Source organism: Xenopus tropicalis, chromosome 1 (genome assembly GCF_000004195.4).
Source record: "Xenopus tropicalis strain Nigerian chromosome 1, UCB_Xtro_10.0, whole genome shotgun sequence".
NCBI lineage: Eukaryota > Metazoa > Chordata > Amphibia > Anura > Pipidae > Xenopus > Xenopus tropicalis.
In genome coordinates this window covers 135,718,526-135,735,735 of record NC_030677.2, presented here as the reverse complement: position 1 = coordinate 135,735,735, position 17,210 = coordinate 135,718,526, and the positions used below count along the sequence as shown (strand labels likewise).

General features: G+C 37.2%; 1 protein-coding gene across 1 annotated transcript in view; it reads left to right on the top strand.

Moving 5' to 3' along the window:
- Positions 1-17,210, top strand: part of fancc (FA complementation group C) — a 69,360-nt gene that overhangs the window by 24,263 nt on the left and 27,887 nt on the right. The window contains exons 4-7 of the mRNA XM_012971558.3: positions 10,737-10,850; positions 12,859-12,917; positions 13,168-13,332; positions 14,114-14,270. Of these exons, the coding sequence (XP_012827012.1) occupies positions 10,737-10,850; positions 12,859-12,917; positions 13,168-13,332; positions 14,114-14,270 (495 nt within the window). The remainder of the gene's footprint in view (positions 1-10,736; positions 10,851-12,858; positions 12,918-13,167; positions 13,333-14,113; positions 14,271-17,210) is intronic.

The window sequence follows — 17,210 nt, the reverse complement described above, 5'->3', positions numbered from 1 at the left end:
TGCACTTTATTTGAGGAAATTGAAAAATAACTGTTTTTCCAGTTTCTAAAACACAAAGTTGGCTGATATTTTACTAAGTTATTTTAGTATGAGTACATGAAAAAATATTTAATTCATCTGCATATTTAATAAAAGTCATAGTTACCTCTCACCCATTTGCAACATCAGATACATAGACACAGTTAGTAAAACATATCAAGCCTTACTTATTTTCCAGATAAATAAGTGTTGTGTACATGGTTATGTTCCCTATTAATACTAATTCATTTAAGTGTAATTATTACCATTGGTACCAGTAAAAAACAGCATCTCTATGTGCTGACCTGTAAATTTAGCACAGAGGAAAAGACGAAAAGCATAATTTAACGGAAAATGAAAGGTAATATGCTTGTAAGATTCCTATCAATTGGCCTGGTATTGGTCTCCCAAATCTCCAAAAAAAACCCCTCTCTCTTAGCCTTATATTACACACCTGTTCAGTACTTGGCACGTCAGTGAGCCGACATAGGTCTACTCTATGACATCAGTGCCGACACGCTGACATAGGTCTACTCTATGACATCAGTGCCGACATGCTGAATCTCACAGCATAGACTGTTAAGTCTTTTAACCCATAGTGATTCTTTTTGCAGGAACAATTTGCCCTTGTCTTCCCATTTTTAAGTTATCACCTCCAATACCAACCAACTTACATGTGGCTGATTATGTTTTTGTTCATAAAGCTTAGCACAGTTGCTCAGTGCACACTGAGCATGTGAGTGTTGTAGACAGGCCTAAGAAAATACAGTATGGTGACCCCCCCCCCCTGCAAATTTAAAGATCTGGATCATTACTACTGAACTAGATACTGAAACTAGTAAGCTAGTACAATAAGTTCAGTATATAAAATGGTGCTTTCTTAACATATTCATTCACAGAGTATCAAGTGTCTCTTATATACTTATGTTAGGTACTTAGTATAACTAAATGCAGTACTAATGCACTCTTTATTCTCTTTACAAATAGATTGATTAATCTTTCCTAGAGAACTGAGTCTATTAAGTTTTGTAAAATAGTACCTAAATATTTGGTTAACCGTAATTGGGCAGCATATTGTGTGAAATGTTTCGGAGCTTAACTCTTTACATGGTACACAATTTTGGTAGTTGAAAGAAGAAATGTATTAGTTAGATTAGTAAGATTTCTTATTATATGGTCCAGAGCAGTGGCTCTTATTCGACAATAGTGTGCACCATTGAGGAGGAGGTATTAAATTGTAATGTTGTCTAATGGTGATTGTGTTCAGTTGACAAAGGGCAGTAAGCCTAAAACAGGTAGTGATACACAGTAATAATAAAAAAAATTGCTGCATAAATTCTGCCTCCATGCATTCTCCTTCTGGCTTTAGGGACTTTAGGCATGATGTCAGTGCGCCTTTGCTGCAAAGCTCAAACTTTTAAAGCCCATTGAAATAATGTATATTCTTAAAAGCATATTTTGTCCACATACACGCCATTCTGTTTCAGTGCATCACATGATTTAACAGCGTAAATAAAGGATGAGAATATGAAAAGCACCTCATATATCCTAATACATAGTATAAATACAAAGTATAAATACAAAGTATAAAATAGAACTAAGCCCCCCCCAAAATGATGAAAAGACATCTCTCCACTATACATTTTATCACTAAAGTGGATGCACAGCCTTGATAAGGAAGACTAAAGCGAATTCTAGAATTTTATATTAATATTCTTTTGTTGCCCCCATCTTTCATATAATTTTCACTGTGATATGTCTTGCCTAATACATACAGCTGAATTTACAGTAGATATTTTCAAAATTAGGTCTGTGGTGAAAGTTTATATTTTGCCATAGTTAATTAAATGTACTGTATAAGTTTTATGATACAGCTGCTTCATAGGATATTGAAGTCAAAATTGCTTTTTCAGAGATTAATGGGGGTGCACTGTGCCTTTGTAATCTCTTTCAGTGCAGTAATTCTCATATAAAATCACATCGATGCTTAGAGGAAGAGGGAAAAAACACCTGCAAGTGTCCTTATATTTTCCAATAAGGGTACTTTTATTATGAGCAAGATGTTTTTGCCTTATAACTCCAATCTTTGGCTTCTGAGGATTTGGGATAATAACAACTGACTGCTGATGTTGAATTACCATGACACAGCACATCCAGGCCCGGACTGGCAAACTGTGGATTTGGGCAAATGCCGGCGGGGCTGCTGAAAGATACCATTGACAGTCACTGTTTATTGGGCTTATCAGGGTAGGGTTGCCACCTGTCCAGTTTTTAATGGGACAGCCTGGTTTTCGGAAGGGCTGTCCAGGTTAAAACCGCCTGTCTGGTTTCCCCAATTTGGAAAACCGGACAGGACTCTTTAAGATTGACATAGAAATCGGAAAATTGCTTATTGCCACATCATAGCCCCACCCCCACAATGGCTTAGTCCAGCCCACATGACGTCACAGAGTTAGCCTCTGCAAAAGGTGGCAACATTAGGTGGGGGTTGTTTTGGCATTTGTGTACTGGAAATGCCAGTGCCTATTTTGGGTCTCAGTCCAGACCTGGGCACGTCTCACAAGTATGCCCGTGCATACAAAATTGATTGGGTCACAAATACTGATTTGCTAAAACGGTGAATTACAATATATGATTTGTCTGTGTAGACTGAACAATCTCAAGATAAAATGTCCAACCAATCAACATTTACAGTCATGCTTGGAACTTTTTGAAACCATCTCATCACCTAATCAGTGTTTCAGATAATAAACTATGTAAGGGCTATGAAATGGGGAGCTACTTGTAGCCAGCTACTTGCCGTGGCTACAAAACGCTAGAAAATACCCTGCCATAGACAGTATTGAGAATTGCTAAAACACACGTAGAGACAATTATCAGTATTTTATCTATTTTGTAACCGTGACAAGTAGCTAACCCTAATGAGAACCCTATTAAACAAATGCAAAAACATTGTATTTTTTCATTATTTATTGAGGATAATGATCCAGAGTTTGCGTGTGTGAAAAGTATAATTTCTAAGCTAATTTTTAGCACTGGTTTGTGGAAGTGTGCGGATCCTGCGTTCTATTCCAGCCATCTGCAAGAAATTTGTATGTTCTCTCTGTGCTTGCTTAGGTTTCCTCCATGTACTCTGGTTTACTCCGACACTCCAAAAAACATACAAGAAGGTTAATTGGCTTCTGATAAAAATGGTCCCAGTGTGTGTGAATGTAATAGGTAACTGATATGAATCATGTATAATTTATGGAGCTGCAAAATATGTAATTATATAAACAATGGATATCAATAAAGTTTCTCAAGGCTTGAACAAAGGAGATTTTCTGAGGACCACCAGGTTGGAAAAGGTTACAAAACTATTTGAATAGATTTTGGGCTTCACAAGTCCACTGTCAGGCAGATCATGTGCAAATGGAGGGAATTTAACACCACTGTTACCCTCCCACAAAGATGGCTGCCTAAACACTAATTTTACGACTAAAACAATACATTTGTTGGTTCAAGAATAAAATTTAAATGCTAGATTGAATTATTTGTAGTGTAAACAGTGTAATTTATAAATAAATGTATACCATAAAAAATCATGACAGAATCCCTTTAAATGTTGATGTACTGTTTGAAAAAGTTCTACCTTTTTGCAAAGCCTGACCTGCTGCAGAGAAAGATGGTAGCGGCTCACCCTGCCTTATAATGCCCCATACCAGAGCACCAGAAAATTGTATGGGGTAAGCAATGAAAGCTACTGGGGGTACCTAACAATATTTTATTTCCTTAACTCACTCTGACAATGCCGTTTATGTGGCTTTACTAAAGATAGGAAGCATGGCATACATACAACAAAGTTGCTTCATAAATGCTGGCTGGGAGCCCAGTGAAGGGCATTGGGCTATGTTTGCAGATGTATATTGAGAACCAAAGAAATGTATTTGGATAATAAATTGTCACTTGCAGTTGTATATAATGTCTGGCTCACTACCAACATTGTCAGTTAATTAAATGGATGTTCATGACCCCTTATAATCTATGTTGTGTTTGTAATATTTTATTTGTATTAATTAATTTTTTCTGTGACACAACATTGAATTCGTTTAGTGATCCATAGTCCTAGATCTCACCCCATTCTATTAGCATTAAATTAAACTTCCCTATTCTTCTTTTAACACACAACACACTCATCTTTCCCTAGTTCCCTAGTTCTGTTACAAAAAAGCTCTTCCCCAAGCATGGCTTTAGTGGTATTTCCACAAATTCAGATCTATGGAGCCCAGCATTCTGAGCAATTTCTGAGCTGCTAATATATTCCAGGAATGAAATGCATAGTCTTAATTTCAAAGTTTAAATTCCATTTCCTTTTGCTGCTTTATTGACTGCTGATATGACGAGGAGCCATATATTGAACTTCTGAGTAATTGGTGAAACTGTTTCAGGCCGATTTACACATTTGTATTTCCAGACCACCATTTCCCAGTGTTTAACGTCAAGTGGCCTGTTTAAAAACAGGGAATGTTATATTAAGGTGAATGTTTCTATATATGTGGTATGATTTACATTAAAAAATGTCACAAATATTGTGGTTAATGCATACCCCCCAACTGTCCCGCTTTCCACGGGACAGTCCCAGTTTTTATAGCGCATCCCGCTGTCCCGGATAGTTCAATGAATGTCCCGCATTTCCGGGACATTCATTGGACTATCAAGCACAGCAGGATGCACCGGCTGTACCCGCGACATTGGCTTCTCCTGCTCTGCAACTTGTGCGGCGGTGACAGGCCCTTTTATAAGGTAGCACCCCGTGGTACGTGTGACGTCATACGCATAGGGCACAACCTTATAAAAGGGCCTGTCGTTGCAGCATAAGGCAGAGCCGCAGAAGAAGAAGGAGCGGCTGTGTAAGGGGGCACTTACTATGGAGGCATTGTCTATGGGGGCTATTGGGGGCACTGTGTATGGGGCTACTGTCTATGGGGTCAATTGGGGGCGCTTTCTATGAGGGCAGTTACTATGGGGGCACTGTGTAGGGGGGTACTGTCTATGGGGGCACTCTGTATGGGGGGGCAAAACTGGTACATAGTTATAACTCACTTATAACTGACTGCCTTCTATATATATTTGTATTTTATATATATATATATATATGTTACTATATTGTTTTCCTTAGGTAGTACAGTACGAGGGTACAGTACATTTTGTGTCTGATCCCACCATTTCAACTATATAAAAGGTGTATTTTTTTTTTAAAAAGGGTGTGGTAATTGGGGCGTGGCCACAAAAGTTTGCGTGGTCAAAAAATTTGCAGTGCTGCGCGCACCAAATCTATATGTCCCTCTTTTCATTTTTAAAATGTTGGGAGGTATGGTTAATGCTTGGCACTGATCTCAAATGTATGTTTTTAACCACAAATCTGTCTTCTTCATTTTTTCTGGCAGAATTTTTTTTTTACTTTTAGCAATATGTATGAATGTCAGAGACAGAGGAGGCCAGAGTTTTATTTTAGTTCAGTTAAAGGAATATTGGAAGGTTCCTTTAAATAAAAGGAGACATTTCACTATCACTAGCAAGGAAATGCTGTATTTTATTTAAAATTGCAGGTTATCTTTCTCTGTGTTACGACCTTTTGTAGGACTCACCACACAAGAGAAAACCCAAGGGAAGCTCAGAGATAGAGTAGTTGAAAGCTGAGGTGGGGAGGACTAAAACAATAACAACATTGAGCTTTCTTGTTTATAAGACTCCTATGGTTCCTGTCATTGATAGGAACATGTCAGTATATTTGTGTCTGTGGAGAGCTGTATTCTGGTTGGGCAGAAAGGGAATTAGCCCAAATCTCCCACGATCAGAGGATACTTTTGGGGAAAAACATAGATAAAAGTTAGATATTAGTTTTCTTCTGAATATACATCAGTTATATCCAACTTGTAGTCCTCTAGCTGTTTTGAGCAGCATCCCCTCCAGAGGCTTCAGTTGTATGTTGGGTAATGGGCATGCATTCAGTTTGGAAGTTTATGGTTTATGTAAATTACCTTTCTCAGATGGCGGCTTCATCTTCCCTAAGTCCATTTTTGTAATCTATAGTACATATTTTCCATTAGTGATATTATAAATTTCTAAGAGCACATTGCTCTCCTTGTTTGTTATAGAAATAGTGAAATTCAGCATTAAACAGTTAACTTTTTTTTTGCCTTTCCAAATGTAAATCTATAACCCGGATGGATACCGTACTTGCATAGTTGAAGCTACGTACCAATGCTGAGCATGACTCACAGATGGAACTTTAGGACTTGGAACCTTTCCATAAAGACTTTGTGTGGTCTTAGCCACAGTAGCTGCATAGCATAAGTTTTCCTATCCTGGTAACACAGGGGTACAAGGAAATGAGCTGGAGTATGGTAACACTAGAGGTGTTTTTTTTTCTCTTCCCCTCCTAGTATTTTTGGCTGTCTCCCGATTGCAACCTTAGTTGAATGTGGTTAACCAAAGACTTGAAAGACACACACAAACATTTGACTCTCAGAACATTGGTTTCCTTAAAATGAAACCAGAAAAAGACATTCATTTATTTTAATTACAGTGATTTCCATTTATTCTATGTTATTAGTCATGATTCCAGTTAATGGGCAGTTTTATGCACTGTATTTGTGGTAGACACTTCTTTGTGTTTACACTTCTCTTTTTGCATTGCAGACTGACTCTTTATTGAAACTTTATATATCAGAAATATAATCTATATATTAATACTGATAAATATGAGTTGGCTTTATAGTAAAGAACAGACTCCCAACAGTCTCAGCCAACTTTTGAGCAGTTGTTGGAAAGCTTTCAAGAAAAGCAACCCTGCCCTCTACAGGTTTTATCTGTAATTTAAGCTCTGTCAGCTAAAGGAGCTCTTGTGTTCTGAAAGCATGCATTGATATCTTAATCAGTCACTGAATCTCCCTTAAATCACTTATGTTTCATATTATGAGTGTTTTACTCTTTTTCAAATTCAGACTGATATTTTTATTTTTCTACTACGGTGTATAGACATAAAATGGTGCCACAAGTGCTTTAATTATATAAAGGAGGGCTGTGTCTATGACTTACTAGTAGTTTGTCCTATGCCATTTAAGGCCCCCCCTAGATATAATTTTATGTGGAAATTCTATTTATTTCCAGTGCAACATATTCTTTTCAATCTTTTTTTTATTTTTTCTCTATAGTTCAGTTTAGTTACAGCTACCCCATGGAATAACATAACATATTATAAATAATGGGTCAGATTCAATTCAGTGAGAAAAAGTTATATTATGGTTTATCGCATGAAATTCATTGACCAGATTCAGTTTGAGGAGAAAAAACTTTACTCCTAATTCAGTTCCAGTTTTTTCCCAGAGACTTTACTAGAGTTTTCATGTAAAAAAAAGAGATTCGTTTTCTGAAGTGAATTGCATCTCAAATTGGATCTCTTCCATGAGTTTTCACTTGATAAACCTTTTTCTCATTGAATTGAATCTGGCTTAATTTAAGGTAATTCGCACATTTCAAATTCAGAAGAATTTCAACTATTCACTGCAAATTCATTAACTTTTTTGCGATTGTTATTTAGTAAAGCTGGATTAGGGGCTGTCTGGGTCCAAACATACTGAAAACCCAGGCAGAAATCTTCAGAATTGTGTCCAGCAGACGCAATAACCCCACACCCGACAGCATCATACGGCCAGAACCATCATCACATGATGACATTGGCGAAGCACAGTGTTTAGATAGGAATAGCCTCTGTAACTAGAACATTTTTAGTTGTCTTTCATCCTTTAAAATAATCTGCTGTCAAGATAATTACCATGGAAACTCCTGCTACCTTGTGCACTCAGTAAGGAAGTTAAGACATGAAGCTCTACTCCACATGTCCTTTTCATTTGGCTTTATTGGCATATCTTTGATATAGTTGACTTGCACTATCGATAAAATTAGTAAAATTACTATATACATCAACAAATATGTATGTAATGTATGGTTGCATAACAAATAACTCACATTAAAGCAGTAAATATATCCACTGTAAGCAAAGGAGCATATTTTCATCCATGAGTCTAAAGGGGTGGCTTCTTTTTCTATGTGAACAAGATCCCCCCCTATCTGTCTGCAATGTAATTGTAAAAAATTATCTTGTCCCCTCATAAGTGCATTTTTTCCTAGAGTAAACAACCCCAACTTTGGTAGTCTTTCATCTTTAGTTCTTCTTATTTGTGTAACCTGTTGCACATCCCTGCATTTTCAGCTCATTACTATCCCTCTTAAGGATAATGGACCAAAAGTTAACTGAACACTCAAGATGAGGCCTTACCACAGGCCTATAAAAATGAAAAATGATGTTCTCATCCCTAAAGTTAATCCCTAAATCTTTCTCAATTGAGGAATGCCCCAACAAACTTCCATTTAGTGTATCTAAAATATGTGCTAAATATTTTTATAACATCGAACCTCATTTTTAAATTAGCTACCTAGTTCTCCAATGTAAGAACATCTTAAAATCTCTCTAAAAAACACATGTGTCTTGCAAGGAATAATGCAAAGGTTGGACCCCCGGGGTACACCACTAACAACACCAATTAAAAAATGTACAATATTCCTTAAATGAATCAGTAACTTTCCATGTTGTACTGTATCAGATTCTAGTTTACCACATCCACTGCAGCCCCAGTGTCTAGGCTTCCACCAAAGGCACCCTACTGGAAAAAGAGGTATGGTATATATAAGTCATTGTTGGATTACCAACTCACTAACAGAAAGTCCACAGATCCCTAGGCCAAAGCTCACACATCTCCCATAACGCATTTGAAAAACAATATACAAATAGAGCACTCCAGCACTTAAGCTGTGAGGAAACACATACAAGATTAACACTTACAAGTCATTTACGACCCACATATCCAATTGAAGTCATGTACAATATACGCAAGTGCACCTATTAAGCCAACTTGTATTGTAATTTTGCACTTATTAATGTAGTGGAACCCTCTAATGTGGTGGTAGTAGCTCCAAGGTTCCCACACTGCCCTGTGAACGTGTGGCTAAAGAATCATGCAAAGATGTGTTTTCAGTGGTGACCTGGCTGGCCCCCTCCCCCCCCCCCCACGTTGTAGAAGGGGGTGGCACACAGATGCCATGCAGGGGGGGGGAGCACCGGGAAATCAGCTGTGGGGATAAAAGATCCCAGACTAGGGATTGGCAACAGAGGTACTTAGGCGCCCTAGGCAGGTGCCTCTTCTGCCTGCCCCTAGTTCCAGCCATGGTGAAAGGTGGAAGTAATGTCAATTGAAAATTTACAGCTCAATTCTGGCTGATTCTGGCACGCATAACTGCGCTCGTTTTAACACTTTGACCACACTGGCCACAATGATGCTGGAATAATGACAAAAAAAAGTTGCACTGTAGGTAAAAAAAAACATGGTGGTTGCAATTGCACTTTGCACTATGCAGATCAATAAGTATATTACCTTTGTAATGTAGTAGGTTTATTCATATAAAAGACACACCTGTGTGTTCATATTTATTGTAAACACAGAGGTACATCTTCCTGGTGAGCAGGTAACCCTGAAATGACTAGCTAACATTCAGAACAGTCTATCAACGGTATATATCCGTTTGCAACCACTGACCTTCCAAATGTAGCAGACTTATCAGAATCTAAATCATGATCATACATTTGACGTGGAAATTGCAGATTTGAATGAAATGCTGTGTGTATGAAAAATTTAAATTGTGTAAACCAAAAAGTAATGTAATTCTAATCAACTTTCAATATTCATTATTTAAATTTTAGTAATTAATGACAATATCACTTTAACGAGCGATATTTGTCTCCACGATAACATTAAAAATTATAGTTATAGTAAAAAAAAACTAGAAATCCCATAATTAATTAGTATAAGCAATACAAAATCTATATCTTCCACTAGATGGCGATAAAGACAACACTTATAATGGGTCCAAATGCACACGTAAGATCTATTTTCTCAGCTTAATTCTTTACTCTATTTTACATGCTTTACAATTTAAAGAATAGTCCAAAAATATCGCAAAAATCCTAGAGCGGAGAAAACCTTATAGAAACCATATAACTGCAGACCAAGTGAATCCTGCCCTACCACTAACAAATCTGTTTGCAATCATGTAAATCATTTGCATTAGATTTAAAATTGATTTTTCTGTATTAAACCCTTTAGTTATGTCGCTGCTGCATCATACAGAAAATTGGGTTGTAATGGGTTGGGTTGGGTTGTATTTTCATATTTGTTTTTGTATACAAGTAAATTATGGAAAGGCTGTCTCCAATAGACATATTTTAATGAAATCATTCAAATTTTATTTTTTTAATGTATTTCCTTTTTCTCTGTAATAATAAAACATTACCTTGTACTTGATCCCAGCTAAGATATCATTAATCCTTATTGGTGGCAAAACAATAGTATTGGGTTTTTTTAATGATAAATTATTTTTTTTTCTTAATGTATGGTGATGCAAATTATGGAAATACCCCTTATCTGGAAACCCCAGGTCCAGAACATTCTGCATAACATGTCCCATACCTGTATATTTTCTATCAACATCATTTCATATTGACTAAGGATGGAAAATGGTTCAAGTGCTTGCTGAAGAGAAATCAATATGGATATGTAATGCAAATGATCCATTTTGTTCTAATGTATAGATCTTAGCAATGTCTTCTTTTCTTTCACCAGAACCTCCTTTGTCATCTGTTTTGCTCATCTGAAGCAATTGGTCATGAGGAAAATCAGTCTATCAACAAAATTGGATGCACAACTGTTGATTATCATAGCAAGCTTTTGAAGAATGTAAGATTAATTCCTTTTAGAAGAAAGCATCTGTTTAATGTTTATATGTATATAAATAAGACTGAATTTAAAGGATGATAAATCTGCTTAGCCTATCATTGAATTGAATTGAGAGAGATGTATCAGTATGGATACATTTGAATGTGAAAACATTTAAACTAGTCATGAGCGAATCTGTCCCGTTTTGCTTCCCCGGACAATTTGCAAAAATGTTTGTAAAACGGTGGAAAATTTACCAAAAGTGGCTACCGCATGACTTTTTAGACACAACCACTACTTTTTCATCACTTACCAAACTTTTGGTGCAGTGAATTTTTGCGGCAGTTTCACAAAAATATTGTTTGTCACTAATTGAAAAAAACTATTAAAGGTTTGAGTAATAGTTATTGCAGATTCAAGCAGTTGGTGCAGTTTAGTTGCTTTTAGATTGGATTTATCAGATCCTGATCCTGGTATGTAAGGTCGCAACAATTCTACAGATATCCTAGAGGTGATGCTTTAAAGAAGAAGGAAAGGCTAAATCACTTGGGGGTGCCAAAATGTAAGGCACCCCCAAGTGACTTAAATCGCTTACCTTGTACCCCAGGCCGGTGTCCCTGTTAGTAGAGAACCGCACCACCCCGGGGTAGCAGCGAGCGCTTCCTCCTTCCTGTTTCAGGCACGCACATGCGCAGTAGAGTTAAAAGCTGAACTTTAACAAGAAAGTCGGCTTTTCACTCTACTGCGCATTCACCGGCCCAGGGATTTGCCGGAAGAAGGAAGCGATCGCTCAAAGTACCCCGGGCTGGTGCAGTTTCCTCCTAACAGGGGCACCAGCCCGGGGTACAAGGTAAGCGATTTAAGTCACTTGGGGGTGCCTAGCCTTTCCTTCTCCTTTAAGGGAAAAGTAATAGAATTCTACTATATTGCATAATGTATTAATAAAAAATGTTTTCCAACTGAATATCTTCTTACTTGTGATACTAATTAAAATCAGGGTATATACTTTCACTGATCGTTTGCCAGTCTAGAATGAAGAAATACACAAAATGTGACAGGTTGTAAAAATATGCCCAAAACAGGGATGTGCAACCCATGTGCTTGAACAGCCAAGGCCAAGCAAAAGTCACAGGTAGAGAAGCGCAGATGATTATAAGCGCAGGGTTTATATGTTCTTAATGAGCAGAAGACAAAATATCAGCAAAATGGTTGACTGTAACCAGGGTTTCTTTAAACCATTTTTCAGTAATGTGAGCTGGTGCACTCAAGCATTTGGGTCAGGTTAAACTAAACAGCAGGTAGAGGGAGGAAATACTGATATCGGTGTGTAAATCAGCGGGAAACACCAATGGCATATCCTCTGCCAACTCTGTTTTTGGAAGATTGTAAAATCTGTTTTTGGAAGATTACACATTTACCTACCATGTATATATGTTGGGCACATCTCCCCAACCCAAACCGTATCATTTGTGCTGGATATATTCCCTCCATTCACCAGCACCATCACATTTTCCTAAAACAAATAGAAGCTTTCACAAGTGACATTTACATCTGCAAACACCACATGTGCGCTGTAAAATTTGTGCAACCAAGAATGTAGGCTTACACAGGCAGAGTTTACTTTGATAAAAAGTCCTGATTGGATTGAGCACTGTAATGGTTAAGCTGAGCTCACAGCTGGGAACCAGCAATGCCATCTCTTAACTGGCTGCTAGACTGATGGGTGTGTTTAGTAAACTGAGCATGCTGGTAGCCAACAGCCAAAGCAAATTCCTGAGAGAGGAGGTCGAAGGAATAGGAATTAATTAAGTGAATACTACAGCCTTACTGTTCACTGATTACATTTTACACCATATGTTTCAAGCTTCTGTAACAAGAACAGAACAGCCCTTTAGCAGTGGATCTGCGCCCCCAGTATGCCTCAAATTGTGAGGAATACATGTGATTTCAGTGTTTATAGTGCAAAGGAATATAGTTTGCATTCACAAATATTTATTGAGATTAAGTTGTGTTCATTTTTATTTTCTAGACAATCACATCCTGGATTAAACAGCTCACCAAGCCAGAGAACAGTAACAGTGAAAATAAGTATGTGTCTTGCCCTGCTCTTCCTCTTTTGTATTAGCTTTGTTTGTTACATAGATCAGAGCACTTATTGCTAATGTACTATTGCCCACTGTGGGAGTAAACTGGAGCAAACTATTTATTACGTTTTCACGTAAGAGAGTGTCTGCAACGAAAGAACACAATAGCATATTATAAATTAAACACAATAGAGCACCTGACAAAAAGTCATATGATTTTAGACATATTTCAACACACTATTTTTTTTTCGCAGGCTTTCAGGGGATAATATACGTGCATTATCTATTAGGTGCATCCCAATTCTCACGTTGCCTGACCTAATACCTTTGCTCGAAGCACTCCTCTTGTATCATGGTTCTGAACCAAAGGAGGTTCTGGATGATGAGTTTTTAGATCGTGTAAATGATGCAATACTGAGGTAAGCTTGGTAGCTTTGAGTATATTTGCTAATAAGAGCAACACTACAATTTAGGTATTATTCTAGCAGAGCTTATTTAGACCGTTATTGAGCCAGAGTGCCAAGAGCATGAACCTTTATTGAGTAGTGTGAGGCACCACATATTTTGAGAGACTGATCAGTGATCAACTCATTTGCCTGTCAGGCCAGACTAATGAATCTACTTATATTTGGCCAGTTTAAGACCCATGTCACACCAGAAAATATGTAAACATCTAGTATCTGCAACTTTTTGTGGGCTACACCTCATGCCACTGTAACTTGCACATCCAATTCACACTCAAGTTAGGGGCGTGAGGGGGTTGTCTCCCTATCCGCCCACACCAATACAGCGCTGACTATCACAGGCAGTGCAGTTTTCATGGGGGAAGCCCAAGCTGGAGATCTGAGGCAATAAAGAATAGACAGAACGCAGTGTGCAAAGCACAATATAAGGCAGATTGCAGGCTTTGTTTTTGTACTTTGCACACTATGTTCTGCTTGCTCCATAAATGATCTCTCCTCTATAATTTACTTTAGATTAATTTAAAGATGGCATTGTGTTTTGTACAGTGTATTTATACATTGCATTGCATTATGTGAGCTGTCTATTTTAAAACAATAGGCCCAACACATCATCAAAATAAGGTCAATTTGCTGTCTTTCATTTAACATTGCAACATTTTCACACAAACATACACCCACATATATTTTTTTGCCAGTAAAATGTAGATGTGAATATTTTTATCTCTTATAAATAAAGGAAGAAGATATTGCTAAGTGAATCAGCAGTACTTAGCTTGTGGCTTCGTCATTTGCAGAGCCTTGAAAAAGCTGTGCTGGATCTATTTCAGAGATTAATTGCCATCCAAAGCAAATCATTGAAAGAAATGGAACAGATTATAAATGATTCATTCTTGGTAAGTGCTTCAGCCTCAAAGAGCCAAGCAGTTTATCTTTTCCTGTAAAGAATAAGAGAGTTTCATGGTTGTCTCAGATGTACAAAGTACCGTAAAGCAGTTGGATTATCCAAGTTTTCTCTGAATTCACCAAACCTATACCTCTGAAAAATGTGAAATGTGTTTTGTAATGTCCTGATTCTTTAGGAACATCCTTTTCAGTTAAATTAAAACTAATATCTTTAAAAGTAATTTTTTTATTATTCTCTTGGAAACAATTGTTATTCTTGTGCTCTTTCTCTTCAGGTTCAAATTATAGACCCACTACTCCTATACTACATACACTGAAGGGAATTAATACAGCACTTTATTTTTAATTTTATTATAGAACTGCCCTCCTCCTCTCCTACAAACCATGTGCATTGTATTTGCTTAGCTGTGCTTCTGTTATTTTCCACTCACTGCTGTAGTAAAACTATATACATAAAATTGAATCACTTCTACATCTATTTATCTATCAATCGCAGTCAGATAAATTACATCTCGCTATTTGTTGCTGGACATCTTTTTCATACATCTCAGAAAGGTCTGCAAACTGCTGCTTTTTGCTCCCTCAAAATATTTTTCCTTTTGTTCCTTAAATGGTAATCAACCATGATAACAGTATTTTCATTGTGTGCTCTCCTGGTTGTTTTATCAATACACCTTCATTCCTTGTACTTCTTAGTCTAAGGACACACTTTAACTTAGCAGTACATAGTTTTGGCAGTGCCTCATAATTCCTGTTGAGGTGAAGCAAATTCAATTATGTAAATCTCTGTAACAGATTCCACTAATACAGTGCTTCTTAACCTATGGGGCAAGACCCAACATTGTGTCCCAATGCTGTTTAGGGAGGGTCTCCATAATCCCCCATAACCTGAAATGTCTTGCATCAATAGACAATAATAATTAAAATTGGGGAATTATTAGATCTAAACCAATCATTAATCTGGTTCCCTTAATAAAAAATGTAGGAACCCTTACACTACATTCCCCATTACTTTTTTTTATCTAGCAGTAAGTAATCCTTTAATACACACCTTGGAAGGAATCAGAATATAAATTATATTGGAAAAAAACTGTGTTGATGACCCAATCTTTCTCTGCTGCATTGCACTTAAATTAGAGGAAATTTGAATCATAGTTGAGTACCAATTGTTCCGATCTTGTTTTCTATTTATACATCACATAAATAGTTCAGGGTAACATGACTGTTGGTGAGATGCATACAGATATAAGGGACTGAGGTATTTTTTGGATATGTTGCTCCAGGTCTGTCACTGCCTATTGTACTTTATGTTAAGCATTCTGTTGTTTGCACTCATTCATGTTGTTCCAGCTCTGTTATTGTTTATTGCCCTTTCTGTTATGCATTCTGTATGTATTCAATAAAAGAGAAGTCCATCCCAAATTTGCCATTTGCAAGGATCATTCCTGCAGATTAAACACAGTCCATCCTTGGATTAGTACATTTTGCACATAGAAAGACAGAAAAAAATCCCATTGTAGGTGCAACGCATATTAATTGTTGGCTGCCAGGGATCCTTTTGGGGCACAAACATGTTTCAGGCCAAAAGTACCCGCAGCCCAGCATTACTCATCTCAGCTGACACTCTCACATAGCTTAAGTATCCTGTCCAATTGTGTCAGTCATGCTGGGCTGGAGGCATTTTTTAGCTTTAATAGACTAGAATGGTGTTTTCATTATTAATCATCCAATACAAGAGATTTAACTGCCCTCAGCCCCATGTAACTGGCCCAGACATACACTAGAATTAGGATCCAACAACAACAACTGCAGGTATGAGACCTGTAATATAGAATGCTCTGGACCTGGGATTTTTTTTATAACCATACTTCTAAAAAAATTATTTAAATGTTAAATACATCCAATAGGATTGTTTTGCCTCCAATAAGAATTAAGATTTTATTACTGTAAAAGGGATATCATTTTGAAAAATTCGAATTTTTTGCTTAAAAAGCATTTTATGGGAGATGGCCTTCCCATAATACAAAGCTGTCTGGATAAGGGATCCCATACCAATATTATATTTTATTACCACCTGGGTGTCTCAATAATGAATTTATCACAAACACCATGACAGAAGAGACTAAAACAATGTTTCATAATAGATTGTTACAATGAATGCAAAACAGTATTTATTGAGACACTTTTGCTAGCCAAGATAAAAAAAAAAAAAGCTAATGCATAAAAACACAGCGATATCCCTTTAAAGGATACTGTCAGGGGAAAACATGTTTTTTTCAAAACACATCAGTTAATAGAGTTAATAGAATCCTGCATTTTTTTATATTTAATTTTGAAATTTCACATGGGGGTAGCCATATTCTTCATTTTTGCCACAGCCATGTGACCTGTGCTCTGATAAACTTTAGACACACTTTACTGCTGAGCTGCAAGTTGGAGTGATATAACCCCTTCCCAGCAGCCGATCAGTAGAACAAAGGGAAGGTAGCAAGATAGCAGCTCCCAGTATATATCAGAATAGCACTCATTGGTACGAAATCCAAGTCTGGCTTGCTACTCCTTCAGTTACACGGGAGTAGGAGAAACAATAGGTTATCTGAAAGCAGTTCTTATGTGTAGCGCTGGCTCTTCTGAAAGCTCAGACTCGGGCACAATGCACTGAGATGGCTGCCTACTCAACAATATTACAACTTAAAGAACATTTGTTGGTTCAAGAATAACATTTTAAATGGTAGAGTGAATTAGTTGCTATGTAAACACCGTAATTTAGAAATAAGTATACCATATAAATCTTGACAGTATCCCTTTAAGGAGTTTCCCTCCAGGCAACGGCACCCCCAACCTTGGTTTTTTGGAAAAAAATGGTACTGACACCCTCCCCAGCCAAAAGTTAACATACCTGGTCAGGGGATGCCCGGAAAAATATGAAA